This window comes from Dromaius novaehollandiae, chromosome Z (genome assembly GCF_036370855.1).
Source record: "Dromaius novaehollandiae isolate bDroNov1 chromosome Z, bDroNov1.hap1, whole genome shotgun sequence".
Taxonomy (NCBI): domain Eukaryota; kingdom Metazoa; phylum Chordata; class Aves; order Casuariiformes; family Dromaiidae; genus Dromaius; species Dromaius novaehollandiae.
In genome coordinates, this window is record NC_088132.1 from 60,815,262 (window position 1) to 60,843,206 (window position 27,945).

At 35.6% G+C, this 27,945-nt stretch overlaps 1 protein-coding gene across 11 annotated transcripts in view; it reads right to left on the reverse strand.

Annotated features, from left to right (window-relative positions):
- The window catches only part of LOC112987094 (erbin), a 114,334-nt gene that overhangs the window by 10,868 nt on the left and 75,521 nt on the right, over nt 1-27,945 (reverse strand). For 5 of the 11 annotated variants that reach the window (XM_064501769.1, XM_064501770.1, XM_064501768.1 and 2 more), the window contains 14 exons: nt 24,833-24,896; nt 22,960-23,034; nt 21,474-21,618; nt 20,926-20,998; nt 19,748-19,877; nt 19,230-19,345; nt 18,049-18,118; nt 17,143-17,242; nt 15,095-15,216; nt 14,415-14,585; nt 13,510-13,692; nt 10,830-10,947; nt 9,005-9,188; nt 6,641-8,165 (listed from right to left, as the gene is read on the reverse strand). In XM_064501769.1, the coding sequence (XP_064357839.1) occupies nt 6,641-8,165; nt 9,005-9,188; nt 10,830-10,947; nt 13,510-13,692; nt 14,415-14,585; nt 15,095-15,216; nt 17,143-17,242; nt 18,049-18,118; nt 19,230-19,345; nt 19,748-19,877; nt 20,926-20,998; nt 21,474-21,618; nt 22,960-23,034; nt 24,833-24,896 (3,076 nt within the window). Of the gene's footprint in view, nt 1-3,146; nt 4,116-6,640; nt 8,166-9,004; nt 9,189-10,829; nt 10,948-13,509; nt 13,693-14,414; nt 14,586-15,094; nt 15,217-17,142; nt 17,243-18,048; nt 18,119-19,229; nt 19,346-19,747; nt 19,878-20,925; nt 20,999-21,473; nt 21,619-22,959; nt 23,035-24,832; nt 24,897-27,945 lie in introns of those variants that run through there. The other 6 variants (XM_064501771.1, XM_064501775.1, XM_064501777.1 and 3 more) reach the window with 3 other exon arrangements.

Sequence of the window (27,945 nt, forward strand, 5' to 3'; positions counted from 1 at the left end):
CACTCTCCCCTTCTATAAACCTACCCTGTTCTCTAGTCGATGGATCTTTCAAGCCTCCAGATGAGTCTCTAGAAGCTTTTCCCCTCCTGGGAGTCGGGGAGGGAAAAACCGTACTCAGCATTCAAGTCTCTTTACTGAACATTCAATCTGAGCTTACTGCTCCTCTGAGCTTTGGTTCAAAACAGCCAAGTGAAACTGCTACCACCGCTTTTCCTTACTGCCTCAAGGCATCTTCCTACATCTTCTCAAAATACGCTATACAACTAGCCCGACAGCCTACTTCCCCACTTGTACAAGCAACTCCCATAAGTCTTCGTACGGTAAGCTCTTCTCAGGGGCTCCTATATCTCTGAATTTTCTGTTAATGACAACAAAACAGACAAGAATACAAGGAATGCACAGTCAGACTGAAAGTTACTTTCTGAAAGTCTCTCCAGAAGCCATTCTATTATAGAGACCTCTACAAATCCATTAGATCTACTCCTCTCTAGAGATGACCCAAAGGGAAGTCCACATCTAATGAGAATTCACTTTGTCAGAGGCAATGAGAAAATCATGCCAGACATGTTCAATGAATAGTGACAATTTAAATCCTTAGCACAAAGGAAGTCTGACCACCAAAAGATGCACAACAAACACTTTCATTTCTGCATCGAAGTTGCTCTGAAATAGGACACAGAACTTTGCTATAACTTGTAGGTACGTGAACTGATCCATCAAGGAGTAAGGTTTCACTTAACTCAGGTCAGTGAGCTTCAAGATGATTTCACTGACTATCCTTCAGCGACAGCCTGAGGGCAGTTTTATTCAAGGTTTTATAAAAATCTCCTATCTTGGTAGAGACTATTCTTCCCGAGTACGGACAGTGGCCCGTACAAATGAAGTAGGGAAGACACGAAAAGTACTGAGAACACCAGTTTTCTCCTCTACGCTGGCACGGTGCCTTGGAATAGGCATTTCCATATTAGAAGTACGCCACAAGTATGAACTGTGCAAAACAAACACTGTTAAAAATTGTTAACTAAAGCTTTCTTACAACTTCAACCCAAGAAGATACCCAGTGATGAATCTAGAAATACTCTTCCTCCACCTATTTCAGCTAAAAATAATGGAAGGGAGCAACTGAGATACTTGACACAGAATGGTATCCACTAACTTCGCATCTCATCATGGGTGCAGTGAAGGCTGAACATTTTTAAGGAGCTTTCTGGAGATTGCTGCATCAGAGAAGACACTTCCAGAAATGTGAATATGCAGATGTCACAAAAAATTACTCCTATTAAAAATTAAGTGCATCTTTTAAACTTCAAATTAAATATCATACTAATTCTAAACACCAACTTCATTGTCCATCTGCTTTGCTACAGTGCCTTAGAGCATAACAGCCTGCAAAACAATAATTCTACAAATTCATATATTTGAGGCTTGAAAACTTACTTCTTAACTAATATACACTAACCAATATATATGCCATGTTTCACCACATTTTTTGCCAAAATTGTACGTTTACTAGAAATCAGTTACTTGTTAGTGGTGAAGAATATGTTTTAAAAGCTGTAATATATCACAAAAATGGCTATGTACAAAGGAACAAAATGTTCTGCATACAGACCAGGACTCATAGTCAAAAATCAGCCTGTAAGGGAGTCAGTTTAGACAAAGGCAGCTAGTGACATAGTTTTGGGGCTTATTTACACTCTTTTTGAATGCTAAGAGGCAGAACACATTCTGTATTTTTTGGCTTGTGAGAGAATTGACAATTTTAGAGTCTAAAGAAGGGTGTCTTCTGTAACTGAGCTTATGAAAAGCATCTACTTCAGAGCAAGAGAATAAACAGCAGAATTTACCTAGGAGAATTCCCACTGGATAATACTGTAGTAACTCTTATTTAACCATCTTAATTGGTTGGAGTCTCTGCATTTTGCAATAATTCTGTTAAACAAAAATAAATCTCAGGTTACAGCTGAGACTGTTACTAGGTTGAGACTATTACAGCAACCACTTCAATTTTGCTTTTTCCTTTTCCCCTCCTTTTTCGATATGCTCCACAGTTCTACAACTGGCACCTTTATTGCAAATTCTTTAAGGCCTGTTGTGTGTTTGCACAATACATACCATCGCTACAGTTCCTAAATCTACCACACATGTACAACAAAAAGTTTACCCTGAATCTGCAGCAAGCTCCAAGTGTCACTGACACTAGTTTCATATAGCTGTACTTCATGACAATCTATGTTTTAGCACAAGCTTCTTATTTTCATATGAACATCCTCTAAGTGCTTCTGGGGGTAAGGGAGAGGAGAGACTTGCGATTCCCACCTCTACTATCTAAAATCCTTAAAATAAATTTTGGACAGAAGTAGTTTGCTCAAAGTATTTTGAAATGCCTGAAATACTTAAAATGCATACTTTTATTTAGAAATACTTTAAGCAATAATAAAAAAAAAGCTTTGTTTGAAATCTTGTAGAATTCTAATAAAATAACAATTTATCCCAAAGAACAGGAACTTGAAGAGGAGTGGGCACTAATTTAAGTTTCCGATCCTGCAAATATGTTGCCTCCATTAAGCAACAGCATTCTTGTTGAGTAAATACATATGGAGAATTTCATACAATTTATATTCTACTCTCATAAAATGTTTGAAGGGTCAGGACTTTGTTGTTTACATTAAAGATGCACAAGAATTTCACTGTTTTGAAAATGTGACACATTGATTTCTGGCCTCCATAAAATATCATTACAACACAATGATGCTTCAGTCGTCCATTCACAAATGGAGAAACAAAAGGAAACTGAAATCAGCATCTAAAATTAACACCTTCTGAGTAGGTAGCATTCCCCTAATTTATCCTTATCAAAATATTCTTCAGGCTATAATCTTAAGAAGCTTTAAATACTTTTTTTATGTGTGTACAGACTGACTGAAGTTACTTTTCTTAACATATTTAAACAAACTTGGAAAAAATCTGAGGCCATAGCAGTTAAAATATTTTCCATAGTAGACATGTAAAGAAAAAAATTTTAAAAATGTATTTTTTTTTATTTTTAAGGAATTAATTTTATGACCTCATCTCTGATAGTTCCTTCTTAAATAGAAGGGGAGAATATCAACTGCTGACCTTATTCAATTAGTTTGTCAGCAGTAATTTTTGTTAAGCATGTGAAAGCCCACATAGTTTTTTTCAAAAAAAATTCAGAAGGCATTATCCAACGTCAAGGCCAAATACAAGGGAGTTATTTACAAAATGACATAGTCGATCATTTTGAAGAGAGTTCCTTTTAGCAGTCCTCTAGCAGCACGGGTAGATAAAAAGTAGAGCATTGAATTCCAGATGAAATTAGAATTGAAAGCAAGCACGCACCTGATGAACTCCCAAGAGATCCACAACAAAAAAAGAAAATATTCACATGTAAGGAAAGGACAGAGTCAGACCCAACAACTATTTCTGCTTACTTAGCACATGTAAATGTGATAGATATTTGCAGATAACTCTGTTGCAGGTATTTATTATTGCAGCTTATAGATGAAAAATTCTTCTACCACACAACAAAACATTTGCAATCCTAATGCTTTAAATAGACAGTGTTTCAGTTAAATCCTAAAATGAAAGCTTTCAACAAGACTACGATAGAACACTACTGTGACATATCACATACTAAATTTGGAAATTTACATACTTGGAAAGAAAATCTGATGAAAAATATTATTGTTCTTAAAAGCTCATCTACACACTTCATTTAAGAGATGGGGGGAACTGGAATTGATTGCATGCTTTCCAACAGCTTACATACATAACCACTAGAGAGCAGCTTGGCATTTAAAGAAACCCTCTTCTCTATCTCACAATAAAATATGCTTTGCAACAGATAAGCAAATTTTTTCTCCTGAACATATGCAAAATTTCCATTTACAAATGGTCTCACGTACCATTTTCATTTCCCCTCCACCAAACAGCTAGTTTTAGTTCACTGAAGTAAGCCCCTTTGCATCTTGTCAAATGGATTACAAATACCGGTTACTTGGCTGGAATCCATCGTGAATCATTTCTGCTGGACATCAACCTTTCCTATAGCTCTTTTTCCGTAAATTAAATTCTTGAAATGCTTTTTCCACCTGCATCAGGTGAAAAGGTCTAATAAATAAAACATGAACTAGCTTCTCTAGCTGTGGCTGACAAGCAAACTTGGCTTATTTAAATGGGTTCTCCCCTCTCCTTCCCCTGTTGCTAGATTTTATAAAAAACAAATGAACCAGAACTTCAGGAGCATCACTTTAAAACAAATGAACAATATACTATTTCCTAAAAAGCACAGGATAGAAATAATAAGTATGTGATTAATTCAGTAACAGACTCATAAGCGTCACAGCAAAAGTAAATACTATTAACCTATACTGCTGTTCATAACCACAAACAAGATATGAATTAAGTATGCATCACAAAGCCTAATTTTGTATACCTGCTTTTGCCAATGCTATGACTTATGAGTTAAAAAAGAAATGTCATTTTACATGTGTGGAAGTTTTTTGTTAAACCAACTTCCTTGTTCCTTAAATAGGAATTTTTCAGTAAATACTGAAATTTCTTTCAGACTTCAAACACATTTGAAGTCTGGTTTATAGAGTAAGCCCACACAAAAAAAGTTATTTTTCAATTACACGTAGAAACATCTGAAACCATTATTTTAAAAGAAGAAAGAAATAGCCAATCAATTCCTAGAATTTCCACATTATCATATTTGCCAGCTGCCATATAGGATCATATCCGCATTTCCTCACATTTCATAGATTAAGTCGGTCATATCCAAGAGAATATAAAATAGACACTCAGACACATACTCACTTTTTATCCCATAAGTAAACCTCAGACTGCTAACTAAAAGCTACTCTGAATCTAAATACTTCAAGGCCAGAAGAAACACCTAAGCGACTGAGATGTAGAAAGATAAACAGATAGAGACAGATAAATAAAGATTTCTAAGATATATTAAATTAGATTCACAGCTAGAAACCCCATAGCAGCTATACCATACCACTCCAGAAGGAAACAAAAATTAAGGTTTACATAAAAACGTGAAAGAAAGTATGGACAGATATAAAAGGAATCAAGTTTCATTTCATTCAAGGTGACAACACTGCTATGGGATCTGCAGTAGCTGCAGATTTCAGTAAGTTATTTACCATCACTATTAACGTGTCAAATACAGATATGAGAGCAAACAATAAACAAACAACATTAGCAGTGCACTGAAGTTTTGTCTCCATTGTGCATTCAAGGATTGCTGGGATTTTTGCTTTTTGTTTCATGTAAAAATTGATTGATATATGTATGTATATATACACACACAGGAAAATGGAAGATCAGAGAAGTGCACCTTTTACTAGGACTGAACATGGTGAGGTTTGTCAGACTTGTGGGACATGCAAGGGTCCACTACACTACAGCACAATGCTATGAAGCCTTAAAATATTTTGTCAGATATCACTGAAACTTGATCACAAGAAAACAGGTGCTGCTGCTGTGCAGCCATTATGTATTAAAAAAAACTTTCTCATCACCAGAAGTCACACAATTTAAAACAAACCCATCCTTCCAACTACTTGCATTTCCAAAGGAAAAAGCATGGTTGAAACTCATTTTTTAACCATCTCTAAATATATTTCTTTAGCTAACAAGGCTATTGAAGTGTTTAACATAATCACAAGCCAACAACTATCTTCTTCCAAAAGAAGCTGAAACAGAATAATCTATCTAGCTGGCAAAATCAAAATGTTGGAGGTACTTTGGCTGGTTTACTCCCTTCCCCTCCAAGAAAAAAAAAAAAGGATCAGACTAGCGACACTGCCCTGTATTTAGTGATGATATTTTAAACTGATGTAGCTAGACAGCATATAAGATTACAGTCTTCCAGTCTCAGCTCAAATCCTTTGAAGATGCATAATTGTTGAACTCTACAAATCAGCTCAAATTCTTGATAGCATTTAAAGTACATAAAGAATCCTGTTCATCATATATAGCTGTATCAAAACCTCCTGTGATTTCCTGGAATGAACAAGATTTTTAAGTGTTCTCATCTCACAGCAATAAATATTCATTCAGCAATCTGTCAAATATCTAACTTCAAAAGACAAGTGGCTTGAAGGCCAATATATGCTAATTAATTTTTTTGCATTCTTCAGCAACTGATGCTGTAAACCTATGCTTCCAACTAGATTTTACTGAATTTTTTTTCCTTAAAGTGAAGAAACAGGGGGGGAAAAAAAAGGCAGAACAGAAAAACTAAGAAGTGTAAGGGAATATTTTAGTATAACATGAGCACAATGCTGCTACAAAAACAACAAAATTTACCTGGTCTAAAAGAGCTGGCCTTTAATTTATTCTACAGTAAGCATACTAAGCTGGCAAGTATGATGTGAAAACAACAAGGACCTTTTCTTCTCTTTGGGGGAAAAGTTCACTTAAAGTCTGCCATTTGACTATTTCTCAGATATGCAGCACAAACTTGTATTTATCCTTGTTAAGGCAGTACCCGAAGTATATTTCCACTAGAAATTAAAAGCAATTCAAAATATGGATTATTTAACTTCATTCATATCCAGATGACAGAAAGCTGGAAAAAAGTTTAAATTATTATTTTTACCTTCTCTAGTTTTTTAGCTTCGATGTGTCGCAGCACCTGCTCCCTCCAGTCATGAGGGACTTTACTCTTTCCTGGAGGGTCTAATAAAGAATGCTCAGAGTTAACCCTTGGGTTTGATCTTTTTGAAGGACTAGTCCGTGAGTAATTAAAGTCACTAACTGACATAGTTCTTTCTGGTATTTCATTCACTGAAGGTCGAGCACTCTGTGGTCGGGGTACATTTGGACCATCAATGCTGTATGTCCTGGCAGAAAGAGGTCTCTGATGCCCAGACATTACTGGTGGAGCTCTTCCCATTGAATGCATATCTCTGTACGTTAAGTAGTCCCCTTCAGGAAGCTGAGCCCGCCTTGAGGGTCCAGTATCACCGACATTTACAGAAGCTGTAGAGGTTACACTGCTCTGCCTTTGAAGAGTGTTTCTGGTTGCTCCTGGGAGCAGTCTATCATTTGGTGCAATAGCCCACATATCTGTATGTCTCCCAGACATCCGTTGATGAGTGTTATATGTGGTACTGGCTCGAACATTGTTATGATTGGAGAAATTCATATTGGCAGAATGCTTTACATAGCTAGGGGTTTCTGTGCTGTCAGACCTAAGCAGACGTGAAGGAGGTAAGCTGCCTTGTTCTACCTGGGTGCTTTGTTTCTGGGGCCACAGGGTGTCTTTGGCTGTTGCGCTGCTGCTGTACTGGATATTATACTGGGGAGCGCAGAACATTTGTGCACCACTTGCCACTGACCCTCTCACCACATTAACACCTTCAGGATTGTGATTTGAGTCAAACTTGAACACAGTTTTTGTAGAAGATATTAAATCAGATGATGACGATGATCCAGGAAAAACTTGCAAAGGCTGGTCATACAGAAGAGTAGCAGATTTACTTCTGACTATGTTTTTTCCATCTGCACTACCAGATGCTGATTTAACCACTGTGTTTGGCTGCTGAGGTCCGTTGTCATTGACAATATCATAGATTTTCAGACCACCAGTATCCATACTGGTGATGCTGTGAGATTTCACCACAGGACCACTTCTCTGTGGGGACAGATCTTCAGTGCTCTTTGAAATAGGCAGCTCAGCAGAAGAATCACCATCAACTGTAGTGCTTCGCATTACTTCATCTCTGATAGGAGACTGTACTGATTCCTCAGGATGTCCATTTACTTTATTTACAGGATATTTATTTCCATTTTCCAAGTGCTCGTTTTCTTCTTTCATATTGTTATTCAAAAACCCCTTTACTGATGTTATTTCCTGTGGTTTTAATCTTTCTATGGGAACTGGCACTGCCTCTTCACTAGCCAGCTTATTGATATTCATGTTTATTTGGTCTAATTTGTGAGACTCCTCAGTAGGAGTGTTTAGATCAACACCTTTTCCTATCAGACCTAGTCTTTCTTCAATGCTTAATTCATATTCAGACAAATTTGTAACCTTGTCTTGCACATTTGTTTTTCCTTCTACTGTAATGCTCAATTCACCTCCATTTTGCAAAAGATTATTCAAATTTTCATCTTCTCGTCTGGAAAAAAAAGCAACTCTTGAAATAAATTCAAAATACAAATAATATATTCCTGTATTAAGAACGGTTTTAGAAAAATTAGTCATTATCACACAACACAGCCATACTGTGTGCAAAATACAGGACAAGGACCAATAAACAACCAATTTATGATTTGCTATCTTACCATAATAAAAATATTATACAGAGGGTTCAGTTTGACAATTCTTTTTTGGGTTATTAATTATGAGATCATGTTGTGATTTCAGAAGGTTAATTAAATTCAGCACTAATGACTGAAGACAGATAAGAAGCCACAGAAAGAACTAAGTGACAGTCACTCAGATTTCTTATCAGATTCTTCCAAGTTCCAGGACCATTTTTAGATAACTGTTTTGTTTCTATTGGCACTTTTTAACTAAATAACATATATTAACTAAAACTACAGACAGCAGCAATCTTTAAGTCCACAGCTTATAACTATAAAAAAAATTTTAGAAACTTGTGTTAGCAATCAAATTGATCTCCAACCTTATAAAAAATAAAAACACAAAGTTTTTTAATGGTGTATTGGAAGCATGTAAAATATCAAGAAGGATGAAATTATTATAACTGATTATTAGAAGAGATGGGAACCATGTTTTGCACACTAAAATTTGCCTTTTTAAAACTTAGGACAAAAAAATTCAAGGAGAACTATTCCATTATTTTACATTAAATAAATATTTTAAATGTGTTAATATTAAAATAACAATTGATGAAGCAATAATTAAAGGGGTGGACATGCAATATGAAATTTTAAGTAACATACTTCTCTACTGCACCTATGCCACTTTAGTGGCATACAGTATTTTACAAACCTGATTTTGGATAAAACAGCTGCATGTGTTTCTTTGTCTGGAGAACAGAGAGAAATATCTTGGCTACTATCAGTATTTAAGGAAACGGAATCCGACATTCGAGAAGGAGAGGAACAGTTGCTGTTATTCTGATTGCTATTGTGGGTAGCTTCATCTGATAAGGAATCAGCATCTTTTAAACCATCTGAAATAAAAATTTGCCACTTTAGTTATAGACACGTACTTTTTAAAAAATACAGTGTTTAACGTGTATATGTTAGGGTGTTCAGAAATCATATCTTGTTTTTGAGTAATACTTATTACAGGAAACTAGTGCGTAACCTAACACCTTTGCAAACTTTGTATAAACTGACAAGACTGTTGACCAAAGTTCCTATTTTTTGAAATACTTGGCTCAGTGTAAACAGCTCGCACCTATTAAAGAAATTTAACTTGTTCTTTCTTTCCAAGTTTCCTTAGCATAAGCCAGTGCTATACTATGTAACCTTCCCCCCATAATATCTATTAAATCATGTTTGTTTTTACGATTCAGAAGGTTTGAATTGTGTAAGTATATTAGCCCTATCCAAACAAAGCATACTGCTTCACATGATTTTGAAAGTATACACAGTTCCTGCTTTTGAACATTATATTATTATTAAATAGCTGTTTATTAGACCAAACAGTCTGGAAGGAACTAGATCACTGGATGAGGTCTATATACTTTTATAAATGGAAAAGCCGAAAAGAAAATATTCTTCTGCATAACTGGAATACAACGCATTGTCATGCTTTGTAGATCACTTAGGACTGTATTCTCAAAATCATTTATACCTGTGCACATTTACTCTTACGTAACACAAGCATGCTTATATACCACATCCACATGAAAAGCATTATCTGAAGTTATAAGGTGCCAAAAGCATAAGTTTTGTGAACCTAATTATTAGCTCCAGATAAAAGAACGAACTTTTGACCTAGCCAGCCAAAAAGCCCAAAGATGACTTTAATAACCATCAGTCTTCTTCTGCACGCAAACCTCAGTAGAACCTTCTTGCTGCCTCGCTGTGATCTTCCTTCATCCTCACTAAATCTTACCCTTTTAAATGTGATGGCCAGAACCACCTTTCGCCCTGGAAAGAACTGGACTAGGATACCATATGAAACGAAATACAATTTACTCTCCTAAATTTCACTTTCTCCAAATCCTAAGTCACTCCTTGCTCTAACAAAATGCTGATCCAAGCTGAAATTATCTTTCAGAAGTAATATAAAAATTTACTTAAATACAGTGACCTGAAGTTTCCTAAGAAAGAAAGAAAAAAAAGGGGGGGGGGGGTAAAGTGATTTTGGAGAAAGAGTTGCCACAGAGAAGTTTATTCTTAAACCTGAGGAAGTGACAACATCATCTCTGAAAGAGTTTAAATGACAATATTCTAGCCAACAGAAGCCATAATCCACAATCAAAAACTGGGAGAGAGAGGAAACAGGGAATTTATTTAAGACAAAAACTAATTTCTGCAATCCTTTTCTTGAAGGTTTCTTCAAGAGTGTGTTCAAGCTAACAATCCCTCAAAACACAAGCCTCTCCTCTCCCCCTCTGCTTTTTAAACTGATGGCAAGAATCCAAGAAAATTTGGACCAGTAATACAACTGCTTTCCCTGCTGCACACTTAAGATATTACAGAACTTCTTTCTGCTTCCATTGCTTAATTAGAGAATTGATCATCTGTCTTAAAATGCACAAGTCAAATCTACTTTTATATAATTTAATTGGGGAAAAATAGCCATTTTAGGTCAAAAGTTATCAGAAACATACAACATTTCTTTTTTTATGGTATCTAACCTTTTTTGTTATTGCTAAGAGCTACCACTTTTGGTTGGTTCATGGAGGTTTCTATCAGCGGTGGCCGCATTTCTGCCATTTTCATCTCTTCATCAGAGGAGAGTTCTTCTGATTCCTGCTAAAGGAAAACAGCTTTATGCTGTGCATTTTACAGAACTGCTTAAAGGTCAAGTGCTGTCTAAACTGTCACCCACCAAACAATGAAGTGGAAAAGTACAAACAAGCAACATAATGTAGGCTTACTTCTTATAGCAACTGTACTTATTTGTAGGGCAAATCAACTGAATTTAGGAACTTTTGCCACTGAATTATCTTTAAGAAACAGTATGTACAGCATTATGCTGTTTCTGATGAACTTCACAGGAATGACTGTCAAGCAGGTGTTAACTTCAGCTACAAGAACTACTTGGAGCAGACAGATGCAGCCTCCGTTTCATCACCTAGGAGAGAACCCTTGACTGAATTCAAGTCAGAAAACAGTACCCATCATTCATCACTGTCATACAATCACGCAAGAATAGATCTACTATCCAGATATTAACATAAAGTGGTAAATACAGACTTAGAACATATTTCCAGTAACAGATGGGGAAGTATTTGTCCTATTGCATAACAACGTTTTTCTGTCCTGCTAAGAGTGGAAATGCAGTATAGTTTACTCCTTTTCTCTCTGCAGGTGCTTTTCATGTGTTGTAAGATTGCTATTGTGCATCTGCTCCCCCTGCCCTCCGTCGCAAAGGTGTCACATTTTCAGACTAAAGCACAACAGTATTTTCAGTTTTCCTTATAATTCTCTAGACTTTTGATTACTTTTTATTATTCTTCCTTTGGACTCTATCCAACTGGTCCCCACCTTTATTGAATTTCAGTGCCCACAACTGGACATACTACTCTAGCTGAGGTCTTAAATGTGCTAAGGAATTACCAGTTTACTCCTGTTAAGACACATCAGTGAAGTTTGCTTCCCCTCTCCTTCCAGTTGCCCAGTGTTGGCTCCCATTAAGTTATTAATCACTGAACAATGGAACACCCCAGATGTTGATTAGCTGGACATTGGTTTTACAGAAAAGAAAGATGAACTCAAACTGAACAGCTACACAGCAGCATTACCAACATGATCTTAAGAAGGGAGAGGTACGTTATGAGAAAGGACTAAGCTTGGCTTATGTAGTTCAGCAAACAAAGATCAAGTACAGCTTAGGTTCTATCTTTAAGTTTACCTTTCTAACCTTTCACGAAGAGGATGAGAAATTATTTAACTTCAAAAACAACAATGGTGCAGGAATAAAGCGATGCTGAATATGTTTAAGCTAGAAATCAGCAAGCTTCTAACCATAAGATGGAGCTCAGTGCATTTATGAAAGACATTAACTGACAAAGCTGCCTGCAAGAGCAAATATGACTGAATTAAGTATCTACTGCCAGGCCTGTATTCCTATTATCTTCAAAAAATCATTATTTTCAGTAAGATGTTGAAGGAAAAAACATATATATTCCTTTCCTAGAGTGAAAATTTCATTCTAGTAAGCATGCTTCCTTTTACAAATGCTACGAAACCTATGTCATGGATGGCAAAAAAGTCCTTTGATGTTCATTTTTCTTACAAGTTTCAGAAGGTTGAACATGTAGAACCTGTTGGAGGCACCAGCTTTTCCGTGATACTAACTACCTGGCCAGTTCTTTGGACTGCAGCAGAGGAGGACAAACCTGACTGAAATAGCAAACACGGTATGATGACTCTCACTTAAAAAATATATATATATATTTTATATATATTTTTTTATATATATATACACATACACATATATACATATACATATATATATATATATATATATATACATATATATATATTCCTTGTAACCAGAACAGACAGCCTGTTTGCTACTCTCTATCACACTTCCTTTTCCCCATGATTTTATATCAGTGTTGAAAAGAAGAACTTATACGCATTCAAAGTTTAGGTATTTGGGTTCAACTGTAACAGAGTTACCAGCAGGTAATCACATGGAAGTAAGGAATTCAGTATCTCTCCCTGATGGACTGTGCACTGCTGTCTCATTTACTTATTGGCATGCAGCCAGCTTCATAGAATTGCTGCCACAGTAGTTAAATAACTGGTATGATCTTCTGAAATCTTGTTTTTAACTAAAGAAAAATGTCAAAACCCAAAATTTTCATAACATATTTAGAAGTAGGAACACACTAGTGGAGAAAGAGCCAGCAGCAAGTACAACTGCTTGTCACAAAGCCTCTTCAATGAAAGCACAACATGCACACGTTCCACTGCTTACACAACACAGGCAAAAAGATCTGCTGGTGACTAAAAAAAGTATTTTACTTATGACTAGCAACTCCTTAACTGACAAGCTCCAGAATTTGTCATAAGTCTCAAACATGCCCTAAATAAATAATAAAAAAGAATTAATGACTAACTAGATTTGTTTCTTCTTTAAACACATACATCATTTCATTATGAACTCTTTATTAGATACTTCAGCCTTCACAGTCAAAGTGAGAAAAATGTTGCTTTACCAACCATCTGTACTGCCTGCACTTATGAATGGCAATTTTCTGCTATCGTCAACATAAATTTTCATTGCTATCTCTCAGAGTAACAAATTTAGTTCAACACCAGCACAATTCTCCGATTGCTATGATTTTCATCGCAATGCCATACCTCAAGCGTGTCTTCATGGTTGACAATTGTTTTTGTGTTCTTTAAGGTTTTAACAAGTGCAGTCATCTGTGAATTTGCAGTGCTGTGCTCAGCTTCTGGTTCAGTAGGCTTCTGCATGGAGTTTCCTGCTGAATATTGCTTTCTCTCATCTGCTTTGTTTTTTACTGCAGCAATTTCTGAAGTCTACAGAATTAAAAATATTAGCAGAAAAACACCCTGAAAGATTTTCAGTAAGATATGGTATGTAGAGTCAACATTATATATTTTGGGAAACTGAAATAGAAGATCTGACCTTTTAAATCATGAACTATGAAATGCACCTGGTAGAGAAAGATCTTTGTAGATTACTGAGGTCCAGTCCCTACCCCTCATGAATCGGGGGGGGGGGGGGGGGAGGGGGACAGGGACAGGAATATCTACAGTGAAACGTGTCAGCACCAACCAGCAGTCCCAACACCTCACTGTCATGCTAACATCAACCTGTTAGTGACTCCTGTGCCAACTCACTACTATTGCATTTCTAATTCATCCTGTAAGCCCTCCAGGCATGAGGGCAGGGGCAAGATCCTTAGAAATCATTCTGATTTTCATTTTGAGGTTTGGCAGATAAAGAAGGATCAAAACACAACAGGTGCCACCTTACAAAATTCAGCTGGCTTCTTCGGTTTCTGAATTTGCCTGAGAAGCAAATCACCTTCCTTGTTCTTAGTGTCAGAGGAAAAATTCACTGCCAGAAAACAGCCATTTATTATGAACTTTTAAAGATGTAGAAGAGGTAAATTTTATTCTTTGACACCTTTTCTTCCTAAAGCAGTAGTGGGAAGGAGAAGAGAATTAAAAGGCATCGGTGATGCTCTAGATCTTCGGAAGCTCTTGCAAAGTCAAAACAGTATATTTTATCTAACCTTTACCCCCACATCTTTTACAGAAACTGCTTGGCCTTCTCGTTTTGACTCCTTGGCAGTGTCTTCAGTAGATTCTTCATCCTTTAGTCTATGTACAATCGTCTGGACTGTTTTGACCATATTCTTCAGTTCATCAGGATATGGAGTTGGATATCTCTTCAGGTTGCCCTCCTGCATTAAAAAAAGCAATAATATTCTAACTTTAATTAAATGTAATAATTAAATAATCAGTTTTAAAAGAAAAGAGATGCTTTGCAGAGCAATCTAGAACCTCAGTTTTGCTGTTTAAGTCTACCTGGATTAACCTGGACATCAGAAAGACAAAATCCAGCAAGCCCATATATCACTTTTTTTTTTTTTTTTTTTTTTTTAATTTTCCATTCACTGGAAGCAGGAGGAACTATTACAACTTAAAAGTATTTAAAGAAAACTTTGGAAAACTTCAGCAAAACAGGAGTAATCATTTCCCACTACTGCCTCTCCCCCAGCACCATCAGTACAATATTCTAGCACTGCCTTCCACCAGCTTTTTCCCTTGTGCTCCATTTTTAACAATCTGGCCAAATACTCAAACTAATAACTGAAGACTTGATTTTTCAGCAGAGTGAAATCCACAGCCAGAGTGAAGAAAAGGATAGGGGGAAGAAGAGGCAGGGTAGCACCAAGGATTCAGTACTAACCCGAGGTGGTGCCTCCCTTTCATCTTTGTCTTCATCACATTCAAAAGCCACCTGAGCACGCTGTTTCCTCTGTTCCTCCCACAAAGATGGATTGAAGCTTTCATTATCAGATATGAACATAACTAAATTAAAAAAACAAAACAGACTCTAGTAAGAATATGAAAATTATACACGATAAAAATCTTTTTCTTTCTTTTCCTTGGATGGGATTTATGTGCTTTTATATCTGTGGTCAAAAAAGATAAGAGACTAGCAGTGCCAGAACGTGAAGACTAACTGTGCTGTCACAGCTCTAAGAACTTGGCCATATTTTCATAATAGTAAAATCTTCATCTGTAAAGTAGAAAAAGCTTCTTGCATACAGCTGTAGGCTAGTGTGAACACTCTCATAGTTGCGACTTCAGCAGAAACCTCTCAGCTGTAAAATATATACCAACATTTAGATAAATAGATGGGGCAGAGTGTATACGTGTGTGTGCGTACACGTGTGTGTATGTGTACATACATAAAAATATCTCTATAGCCTGACCTCCTGATGTGGTCTTATTAAAGAATGTATAATAACATTCAGCTGATTTCACTTCATGAAAATAAAGAAAAGGAAAAATAAGAATAATTTACTGATAAAAATCTGCATTATTACTAATCATTAAAAACAAAACAAAGCACAAAGCTTCTTAGGAGAAATTGTACAAATGACAGAAGCTTTACAGAGTATTTTTGCTTAATTTTACAGGAAAGAAAAATCTTTAGTTACCCTCTGTCTCTTATTCTAACATATTTCCATTCATTGGTCAGGTAACAACCCGAATAGTCTATAAATCTCCCACTGCCACCCCCAGCAATCCTATACCTCACTAGCAATGAAACAAACAAAAAGCCCCAAGCGCCCAAAAAACTTTACAAAGAATATTAAATTACCTATTGAACTTAAAGCCTTCCATTTGGGATGACCACCTCAGAGAGAGGTCTTCTGTCAAACTAAGTTAAACAATTAGCCCTTTCCTTGTCTACAGAAAGATATCCCTGTAACAGGGTTCAGGGAAACTAAAAATGGAGACACAATGCTTTTAGGAACTACATTCTACTTCACTAACAATTTCCCAATGCTTTTCTAATTCTCACATTCTAATACAGATAATGCAGATGCATTATCTACATTAGAGAGCTCAAAGTGACATACAATTTACTGTGTTTCCAGACACTTTTCTGATGACTTCTCTCAGCATACTAGAGGCTTGTGCTATGGAACAGAAAATGTAGCCATCTCTCAGTTCACAATGATTCCCATTGTTCCCCCCACCACAGCTACACATACACACTTACTGTACTTTATCTATAATTAAAAAAGTCTCTGACTGATTTCCGCTAAAGAGATACAAACTTCTTCCTTTCACCTGCATGGCAAAGGGAAGTGGAGAAATACAGAGAACTTTACTGTCTTTTCCTTACTCCTGATGGGTTGGTTACTCATGGCATATTACTCATTTTTGCAACTACCTCACAAGTGTGCAGAGGTAACTTTCTAGCAAGGTCTTGATATTCTGCGCCTAACTTTTTGTAAAACATTTCAGATTAAATGCAAGCAAAATGCAGTTGTCGTCCCCCCCACCCCCCCACTGCTGACTGATTTTTTTTAATGGATAATGATCTGTATTTAACTGTTTTCCTCACTAATGGGTGAAACATTTTATCTGACATTTTCTTAAAACACTTAGCCTGAAGCAGACACCAGTCTGAAGGCAGCAAATCATTAAACTTTGCTGGAAAGAAATAGGTTGTCACACAGAGGAGTGGCATCCATGCCACTGCCCACACAAGCACACTTCCCACTCAGATGAATCTTCTCCTAGAATTTACTAATAAGTGGTTCACATATTTAAGTTATTGTTCTCATTTTTTGAGTATAACTTCTCATCAATTACAAGTTTACTTCAAACTTGTATCTATGTAGCATCAGCTAGTGGAAAAGCATGCTGGCTGGACTGTCTTCCCCTTTCTGTTTTCAGAAGTTTGCATTCTGACAGGGTTATTTCAGAAATTCTTACCATCCTCAGTCCTTGGTTGCTGGGGGAACATGTAATTGGTAAGCACTGTTTTCTGTGTGTCAGGGTCAGCTTCTTTTTGAAGAGGGATAAGCGGTTTAGACTGAAGAAAATGAAAGAAGCACGCATTATGAGAATACAGATGTGTAATAACTAAATAGGATCTATATATTTAAATTCCTGCTACTTATCTATATGTAACAAGGTATGCTCTTTCCATTACACTTTGAAGACTGCTCTGCCTTGTTTTAACTCCTCTGAATTACTTTTACAAAATAAAGTTTTTAACACACATCTTTGACAGACTGTACAATGATCTTAAATTACTGGATTAGTCAAAATGCTTTTAATAGACCACACCTGATGTTAATGGACTTCTGGTAGCACTGTACACCTTAATGCAATTCAGGAAATTGGTATAGTACGGAGGGCTTCAATACACAGGAAAGACACATGCTATAAGCATGAGTTACTTTGCAGGAGCTTGAAACTTGGACAGTTAGAGAGTCCAAAGGTGGGGCAAGCAGTCCAGCGCAAAAGGAAGCATGCTAAGTTTCCTCAGTGGTATGTATTGTGGAAGAAACAGTGCACTGTATCAGAATATTAGCTTACTAAGCGCTACCTTTCTTGTGTAAAAGAGCCCTGACCAAGGAAAAAAAACCAAAACAACTCAACAACCTCTGTTAAATCGCATTTCCTAACACACAGAACTTTGCCAGAAACATGAAAGTCTCAAAGGTCAATGTTGTTTAGTTTAAACAGAATTGACAAACTCATGTCAAGGCATATTGGTGCAAACACACAGTACCACTTCTCATCATTCAACAGATGGCTCTGTACTTATAAGTTCCATTAGGAATAAATTCAACAATATTCTATTCATCCATATTAAAAAAAAAAAAAAATCACCTGATTGTCTGACAGCCACATAGCAGTGAGCTGCTGCAGTTTTGTAAAGGTAAAGGGCAAATTCTTCAGTCTGCAATTTGTAACAGGAAGATTTTATGTAAGTATGTGCTAAGACTGTTAAGAAACAATGCTGCATTAGTCTGTTTAAGAAAAGCTTGCAAAAGACTTTTAAAGATATTGTTAAATAAATTACTATTGACAGTTGAAAGGCAATAGCATTTAATTTCAAAGCTATACCTGGAATTAATAAAAACTGTATTTTCTATCCTGTTTAGCAAGCACCTTAAAAGAAATGAGACAATGTAACTTCAATTTAATTTAGCATAGCAACTTGAATAGGACAGAATAGATACCTACTGCAGCTGAGAAGAAAATGCTACACCTGAAAAACTACTGATTTTTTCCAAGAAAAATTTACCATGAAAGGGCTGCCCTTAATAACAGAAGCTCTAGCATTCATGGACCAAGCAGACTGTATGGAAGAAGTATGGAGAAGCCCAATTGGAAAAACTTAAGGGACAGCTTGGTTAGATTCACCTCTCCCAATACATTTCAATTTATAAAATTGGCAGTTCCCAAAAGAGAAATGTTTTGTTAATTTGAAATGATCAGCTGTAATAAAACCAGCTCTTTTCCCCCCCTTCCCTAGCACAGTCAGAGTATTGTACAACACACACTGATAGTATTTTTTGTCTTTGCACACAATAAAGGCAGCTATTATATTTGATTCTTAGCTAAAAAAAATTAAGTTTTTAGAAGATAATTGAATTGATTTTCTATAAAAATACATCCAAACAATCAGGAATGTAGTGAAGCTATGACATGAAAGTCATTAAAATAATGCAGCTTCATACAGTGGAACTGCAAGCTTCAGAATGCAACAATAAAATAAGTACATGCATCTCAGTTTCTGCAGTAACCAGAAAGAACTCTGGAAGCTTTTACAAAATAATGACATCAGGAAAGTACATATTACCACCATACTATAATACATTGAAAAGAGCAGATGAAGAAACCCAACAGAGCCTGGAACACTGTGGGTGAGATAACAAAAGACAGAAAAATATAGTCATAAAAATACCTCTATTTAAATTTAGAGGACGGACATCAGTTACAGTACAATACATGCAATACTACTGCATTTTATGCAACTCCTGCATGAATGAATATAATTTGCAAACCTATTGTCACTCAGATTGATGACTTTTAATTTCTGCATATCACCCATTTCTTCAGGGAGAAATTCAAGCTTATTAGAATGCAGAAACAACACTGTTACATGCTTCCAGTTTCCTATCTGAAAAAAAAAAAAAAAAAATCTTCACAGCTCTAAATACACAAATTTTTGCATTTTTAAAAATAACTATTAAAGCTATTTTTGTCTGTAAGTTGTAATTAGATTTATTCTTACATATGAAAAACTGAATAAACACATGCTATATCAAAGTTTGCTCTTCCCCCTTTTAGTTTCAATACTTGAGCAACTAATTTCTTCTGCTTGCTTCAAAAAATGTTCACAGGTTATTTCAATTACTTGAAAAACTGTATATTTATACACACTCATCTTTAAAAACATGTACTCAGAAAATCTGTTCAAAATTCATTAACTTGGTAGCCAAATCAAAGCTTGTACAGAGTTTATAGTTTAAAATCCATTAATAAAAAAATTCAATTTACAGTTTCACAACAAAATACATACCTCTGGTGGCAGCTGTGTTAAAAAGTTATGATCTGCAGCAAATGTCCTTATGTTAGAGAGTTGCCCAACAGATGAAGGCAATGTTTCAATCTCATTAAAACTACAGTCCACTTCTTCTACTGATATTAACCTGAACAAATAAAAAAATTACTCCTCTACACAGCTTAATTCATCCAACGTCAATTAAATACTACTTAAAATCACATGAAATTGATATCACTCTCAATTACAAATCTCGACATTACATTCAAAATGAAATTCAGAAACCCAAATAAAATTCAAATCCAAGGAAACTTTTTTTAAAAAAAATTACGTAAATTATTCTTTTTCAAAATCTCCTTTACACTGTCCTCATAAGAGAGCTTTCAGTGTACACAGCAGAGGGCCAGCAACATTACATTTTTGTGTACTACCTGCAGCTGTGGTAGCACAAAGTACTGAAAACAATCAGAATGGGACAGATCATACACAAATAGAAGTTCAGCTCAGTTTGTGAACAAGGAAAGAATTTAAGGAGTTAGAATAAGGCATTGGCAGTGAAGCAGTATATTGTTAATTGTGACAACGGAACATTAGTTATAATAGCCTACATTAGCTATAAAAAAAATATAGTAGGAGAAAAAAAATCAGAACAAATACTTCATTTTTTTAGAAGTTCATTCTGAGCACTTATTTTTAGCTGTCATTTGTGGGTTAAATTGCTGAACACCAAGTTATAATTTTAAAAATCCTGCTGATTCCATTTAACTGGGGAAAAAATCACCTTATTTCAATTTCACTTTTTACAACCAGCTGATACAGGTTCTATCATTTGCAGTATTCAACTAACACAGCTGCAGATGCTTGGACTTTCTTCTTGCAGTATTCCACAAAGCACTTGCATGAACTGCAGGCCTTCATAAAAACACTTGCATTGTTTTCTTTCACATTCAATTTTTCACTTATAGATTGATGCTCACATTAATGCATGAGGAACTAAGATCTTTTGATATTAATATATAAAGAACAATACATGCAGCAGCTACAAAAGCAATTGCCTTCAGATTTATTAAGACATTACTGTAATATGTAGCAGATATATCAAGCAGAGAGGTGTAAAACCATTCAAAAGAGCAGCTGTTGTTACAGAAAAGCTTGCAGAAAGGCTGATCGATATTTTATTCAGGTGAAATACTTACCCTCCTATGGAGTCCGGCAAATAAATTAACTGGTTTTCATCTATTTTAAGTGTTGTTACCTTCTTCAGTGAACCTGTGGTAAAAAAGCAGCAATTAAATCAAAAAGAACATTAGAGTTAATCTAAAAATAAAACTGAATTTAAAAAAGGGAAAAACACCATGGGCAAGTCACCACATCTTCTGTATTCCCTGAAATCCTGGCACAACTATAGTGCTATAAACCTACTACAAAAATAAGAACACGAGCTTACAGATCTCGCTTGCCAGCTTACCACATATCAGCCATAGGAAAAAAAAAAGAATTTTTTTTTTTTTTTTTTTACTCTATGGTACAGTTACCAATTCCTCATTTACAAACTCCCAAATAAAATCAAGAACACACCAAACTAAATGTGAATATTATTATTCAACCATACGTTACAGCTTTATCCAAAACTGGAATTTTAATTCAATTGCAAATAGCCAAATGGTATTTTTAAAACTAAGTTTCAAGTGTTCTGTGTCTAAACCATGCAGTTTCAGGATATGAATTAAGTGCAAATACAAACCAATGGACTCTGGCAGTTGCTGAAGTGAATTACTGGATAACAGTAGGTCTTGTAGGCTTTCACAACCTGAAATACCTTCTTCAACTACTTCAATGTTGTTTTTAGAAACATCCAAGTAGGTCAGCTGTTTCAAAGTACCTATGAACTAAAAGGAGGAAAAAAAAAAAAAAAAAAAAAAAAAAAAAAAAAAAAAAGGATTTTAGGTAGTGTATGTTCAAAACAAAAGAGCCAGTACTTTTGACAACAAAACTTTCTCTAAAGCATTGTGTCACAGTGAAAGATGAAGCATTTATAGGACTGAAAGACAATTTTATGTAAAATATCCAAACTTTGTCATGCAATTTTTTGTGCAGATATGCACAATGTTTTTCTACACATACGCACTACAGTTATTCCATAGGTCTCACTAAAGTCAGCCCACTATAAATTCAACTGTTGGATCAGTTACTGTGGAATCAAGTGACTCCTCATCAGAAGACTAAAGCTTAAGAAGAGACTTAAGACAGAAATTCATCTAGTATAACACAGGGACATAATCAGGTTCAAGTAAAGTCTCTCAAATGCTTATTTTTGCATTTTGTGTAAAAATGCATTCTACTTAACCTCAAAAATAACTATGATAAATCACTAACTAAACTGAAGAACAAAAGCCAAAAATATAAGCTTGTATTACATTTCTGTACAATCCAAAAATAAGCTTGAGGATCTGTACACATTAGTCTACTGAAATCTTCACAGAAAAGATGCAATTACTTTTACAAATGTAGCTTTACTGTAAGGTTGAAAGGTTTAGTACACACACTCATTCATCTCTCCTCAAGGAAGAATTAGCCGAAGTGATGAAAGACAGTAGGGAAGACTACAGGTCAGGCAGACAGCCTCATTGCTTTTTAAGTCTGAAAACAGACCAGCTGTTTACCAAATTTCAAATGCCATTTACTACAACATAAACACAGGTTCACAAGTACTGCAGTAACAGGCCATCCTGGCACCCACATGATTCTAAGACATGTCAGGAACCTAGATCAAAGCAACAGAACATTATTTCAGGAATTTAGCTAAGGTCTGTAGATACATCACATAAAAATATGAACAGTAACTACTTGCTCTACAGCGATTACCAGTCAAAATTCACACAACATTTTTATCCTGTTACTTCCAGCTTGCTCTCTAAAACAAAATAATTCCTTCCCAGAAGGAAAGTTGAGCAACCCTAAATTTGATTTAGGATTTTTACATGTCCCTTTGCTGGGTTGCAACATAGTTTTTAGATGAGAGATTTATAACCTTCAATGAAAGAAAAGCAATGTGCTCGTCTCTCACAAGATCAGTGACAACTAGTGGGCTAGTTAAGCAGGAACACTTAACCTTTTGGCTTAGAATAACATTAAAAATACGCAATAACTCCAACATAAAAGCTAGCTGACAAAGCAAACACCACTGTAAAACTGAAAACAAAAATACTTAAATCAGTAAAAGGACTTACCCCTGGGATAAGTGTTAGTCTATTACCATCCATCCAAAATTCCTTTAACCCGCTCAGTTGTTCAAGTACTTCAGGCTGTAAAAGGGAAACTTCTTTTAAAAAAATCTTCATGCAAAAAAAAGTCAAAACACAGAATAAGTTCAATTATACATATATTTCCAACTTTAAGTAATATCTTTCTATAGTGGTTATATACCCTTGTTTCACTGAGTCATCAAATAAATCTCAGCTATTTTACTTTCTGAAATGTAAATTTACACTAGATATACAAAAATCAGGTAAGAACTTGATCACAGCACTAAATGATCCTTAGTAGAAAGGATTATTTTCCAGATGAAACACACAATAATTCTTACGTGTGCAAGTCCTCCTCTCATGCAGGAGCTCTAAAAACCCTTAAATTTCATGAATTTAGAAAAGCTGTTTTTCAACAGCCACAAAACTGACAAGATACTGAACTAGAAAATTGAAAAACAGATTTGAGTTTTGTAGCAACAAACAATAGATGCATCTGTATGATGCAAACAAACCATTCCATCCATGAAGTGAAGTGCGGGATGTGCTCCCATTACAACTTATTGTTATTCTGTCCTGACAAAAGTCTTTTTTTTTTATTAATACAAGTATGTTCTGTATTAGGGAAAGACCATACTTCTTGATAAATGCCAATATTGCATATCCTTTCCTATTTAAGCTTCCCTTCTGAGAAAGTACTGTAAAAACAGCTGCTACCTGCAGCTGAACAACCACAACTAAGTTCAATCAAACGCACAGCTCAATTTCTTTTTATGTAAGTGTATTAGTATTTGTGCATGAGTTACAGTCCCAGCTCTCAGTAATTTATTTTCCAAGAATAAATCTGAACTTTTCTATGAATGAAAAGCAAACTTTAGACAGATCCTTACCAAAAAAATCCAGGTGTTTCAAACTTTCTTGTGCTTTTACCAAAATATCTTAATGAAATAAGTTCCCAGTACTTGACTTTTCTAGATAAAAGGCTGGGAGAGATGAAGTAATCTGCCCAAAATATACCCAAACAAGTGATTTAACAGCCTATACTTAGTTCCTGTCTGCAGGCATATCTACACTGTAACGAGACTACGGCAGTAACTGTAATACTAATCAACAAATCCGTAAGTTTATTTCCGTAACTACCAAACCATACAACTAGGCAAGTGTTAAGTGTGTCATCACAGCATGATCTGTAGCTAATGAAGTACCTACCGGTGGCACACAAAGGCTTAACTTTATCACATGGCAGGTCAGAATACTTCATTGTAATTTTAACTGTTAAAATTCCCTTACACATAAAAGTGTTTGTAGGAGCAGAGAGATGTTCTGTGACTATAAATGGAAGGGGATGTATTTGTCTGTGACACTATGAACAGGAAACAAACTGATGCATGCTGAAGGAAAGAAACGGGCATCTTAACTGAAAATATTACTTTGAACAGTGCTCAAGACAAACTTGTAACAAATCTATAAAGTTTCCCTTGGATCTAAATAGTTTGCCCACTCTAATAAAAGCATGTGTCATACAGCTTATACAGAACTTGCAACATTTCGGTACACAATGACCAAACCATTATGCCTATAACTTAGATGTATAAAAATTAACCTCTTGCCAATACTTTAGCCCCACTACACCACAGTGTTTTATTTTCAAAGTGAGGAATGATATATACTTATATTCGTAAGTATATACACATAATTTTTAAAAGAGGCTCCATAAAACAGTATAAGGTATATAGAGTATTTGTTCAGTAGCAGAGCTCTTAAGCTGATTTTTACAATTTGATGTTGATTAAAAATAGATAAAAGGATAAAGAGATATCAAAAAAATTCAAAGCTCTGCTACTTCAGTAAGACTCACCACTTCTGTGAATTCATTACTTCCTAAGTCCAGTCTCTCCAGCTGAGTCAGTCTGGACATGGTTCTGCAAAGGAAGGGGATTAATAAGGAATTAGATTTAAGAAAATACCAGTTACATCTGATCTTACTGCATTCATACCGATATATCATTTCAATCAGCATTAAATGATGATTCTGTTTTGTAACCAGACCGATATCTAAATAAGGTCAAATTTTCATATGTCATTCAACTAACCAATGTTAACGATCGTGCCGACAAACTAAGAGTCTTGTGCAAATCATCTACAGATTAGTTTACAAAAAATTAAAGAACACTAGAGTCATCTTTATGATAAAGAGTGTCTCAGTGAAGTTACTCTCTTGACTGCCTCAACTTTCCTCCTAAGGTCATAATCACCACAGAGCTCTCTCAGTAGCCACAAACTGTTTAACAATATATTTTCCTCCCCAAGAAAAACCACTGCATAACAGTAAGCTAAAGCAGAAAAGCACACTGTTGAATCTCTGTAACAACCACCACCTTTCCCCCTCTCCAGGCTGCTCACAAAAAGTTGCTTCCATATGCTATGAGCAAGAATCTTAATTATTTCCTCTAGTCTTAGAACAAACTAGATTACTAAATTGGATTTCATGACAGATCAATACCCTTTAAGCCAACTTCTGGCAAAGACTAAATGAATGACTGAAATACAATAAAATTCCCTCTTCCAAGCTGTGTTTTGGCAAAATTTTCCTCCTATTTAAGTTTACTTTAGGGACTCCACAGAGAGTATCTGTTCAAAAATTATCTACAGATAATTCATCCATATTTTATCTCCTTACTGGCCAGAGCTGGACTTTTTCTGTTCCACTTCAATACGTGAGATGATTCACTATACTTGTGAATTCAAATTTTGGTGAATTATCATGCAAGTAAAATTCACGCACCATTAACGACAGTTTATCATCAATTTGTTTGATTTTAAGCTTATAAAAAGGCCTTACGAAACATTACAAGTTGCTAACATGATAGTTCAAGGATTTCCAGATGAGGGGCTATACCACCACCAGTCAGGAAAGTCACTGCTAAGTGGCTTGCAACTTTGTATCTATCACTGCCCACGATGACACACACCATCACTACCCTAGCCAACAGCAGTACTAGCTGAAAATATTTTCAAAGAGGCTGTGAATCCCTCATATGGCATTATGTTCTGTATTTATTTGATAACAGCTTTCCATACGATGATTAAAAACATGTAAAACATTCAAATACAGATCTTAAGTGTGGACATACTATAAAAATCTCAAAAAAACCCCCCTCAATATGTGACTTCTAATTTGGAGATTTTCAATATTGTCAGAATATAAATGTGAAGAAGTGTTTTTTTAAAAATCTATGTGAGCACAAGATGCTCTATGCAGAATTTCAGTCTCAGTTGTTCTCTCACTAAATATCAGTTTTTCCTGAACGCACAGTTCATTATGTTGAAAACGTGTGTGTAAAACATGTTTGCAGGATCCCTTATTTCCCTCCACTTCCCCAACTGTATACCTGATTTACATTTATTCCAGCTATTTTATTAAAATGTTTCCTTCAGCTAACATCTCTTTACTTTTCCCATACTGTTTATAGAGCTGCGATTCCTGCAGCCAAAAAGCAAACGAAACTTCCAAAATGCTCAAAGTGCTAAAGTAACAGGAAAATTCAATACTAAAGCAGAGGGGGAATACAGGATTGGTGGAGGGAGGAGGAGATCTACTAGATCACTGAAGTCACCACATCTATTTCTACCTTAGGCATAACATTAAGTAAGCTCTTTCATAAACTTACAATACCGTTTCATAAATCATACTATTGAAATTGCTGTCAAATCAATCTAGTACGAACAGAACAGGTACTCTAATTATGCCTCAGATTCTAAGGCTGCAGACAGGCAACTTCACTAAGGCTAACAATATTACTTACTTCAAATAGCATAAAATTCAAGAGGTATGAGTGATAGCAAGATTGGGCCCTGAATCATCATAATTACCCTCTCATATAATTTGCTTCTTTTTAAAAAGCTACTCTCTTTATTGACAACTGGACAACAGACATACACTTAAAAAACCAAAACTTTCCAAGTTCAACATTTTCTATTTGCATTAAACTATATTCTCAGCTTTCAGCTACATATCAGATGAACTGCCTCTCAACTATTCTCTGCACATTTTTGCTCTCCTTTCAGTAGAAATATTTTTACTGAGCTGGTCTGCATTATAATACTGCCACTTTTGCAGTCTCTGGCTATGGATAAGCTCCAAGCAAAATGATGCGTTTGGCACAAAACAAGGTTTACTCTTACAAATTTACTCTTGCTGGTGCTACATTTCATTCCAGATTTGAGTTTTGGCATTTTTATATAGTAGACATAGTATGGTATCTAGACACAATACAAGAAGTCGCACACAATTCTGTCAGAAGGGATGTCCAGTTAAACATGCTTGTTTGTTTCTCAAGTGCATTATTAACCCGAGTCACTAGAAAAACTTATTTTTGTACTTGAAGGGCTGGCAATTCACACTTCAGCCTACTGCATGCAAGTCTCCGCTACCACATGAGCTGGACAGTGTGAATATTCACTTCTTAGCTCCTTCTCTTCTATCCCCAAACATCTGACAGCAGTACTTCCTTTCACCGGTTTCTGTTGCTAAAGGAGGACCCATTTTACTGCACATCACAATGTATTCAGGACTGCAGGGCTGGTTATTCATGCCCCATTGTTAGGATCTCTGTCCTTCTTCTTACTGACCTTCAGACCTCTGTTATGTACTCAGACCTCTAGGTCCAAGTCAGAAAATCTGGAGCATTGCTCTAGCTCATAGATCCACAGGAAACATAACATTGTCACCCTGGGTTTGTTTGGTGAAACAAGAGCAAGTTGTGCAAGGTAGGGCTTAGAAACATATTAAGAGATAGACACAATTCAATTTTACTGCTAAAACAAATCCTACAACAATTTCTAAAACTATTTTACAATTACAGACAACATGGCTGAAGAAAATGCTTCCGCTACGTTAAACAAGCCTGGAACATTATAGAATACATATTGCATAAACAGATTCCATGCAACTCAATACAAAAATATTAC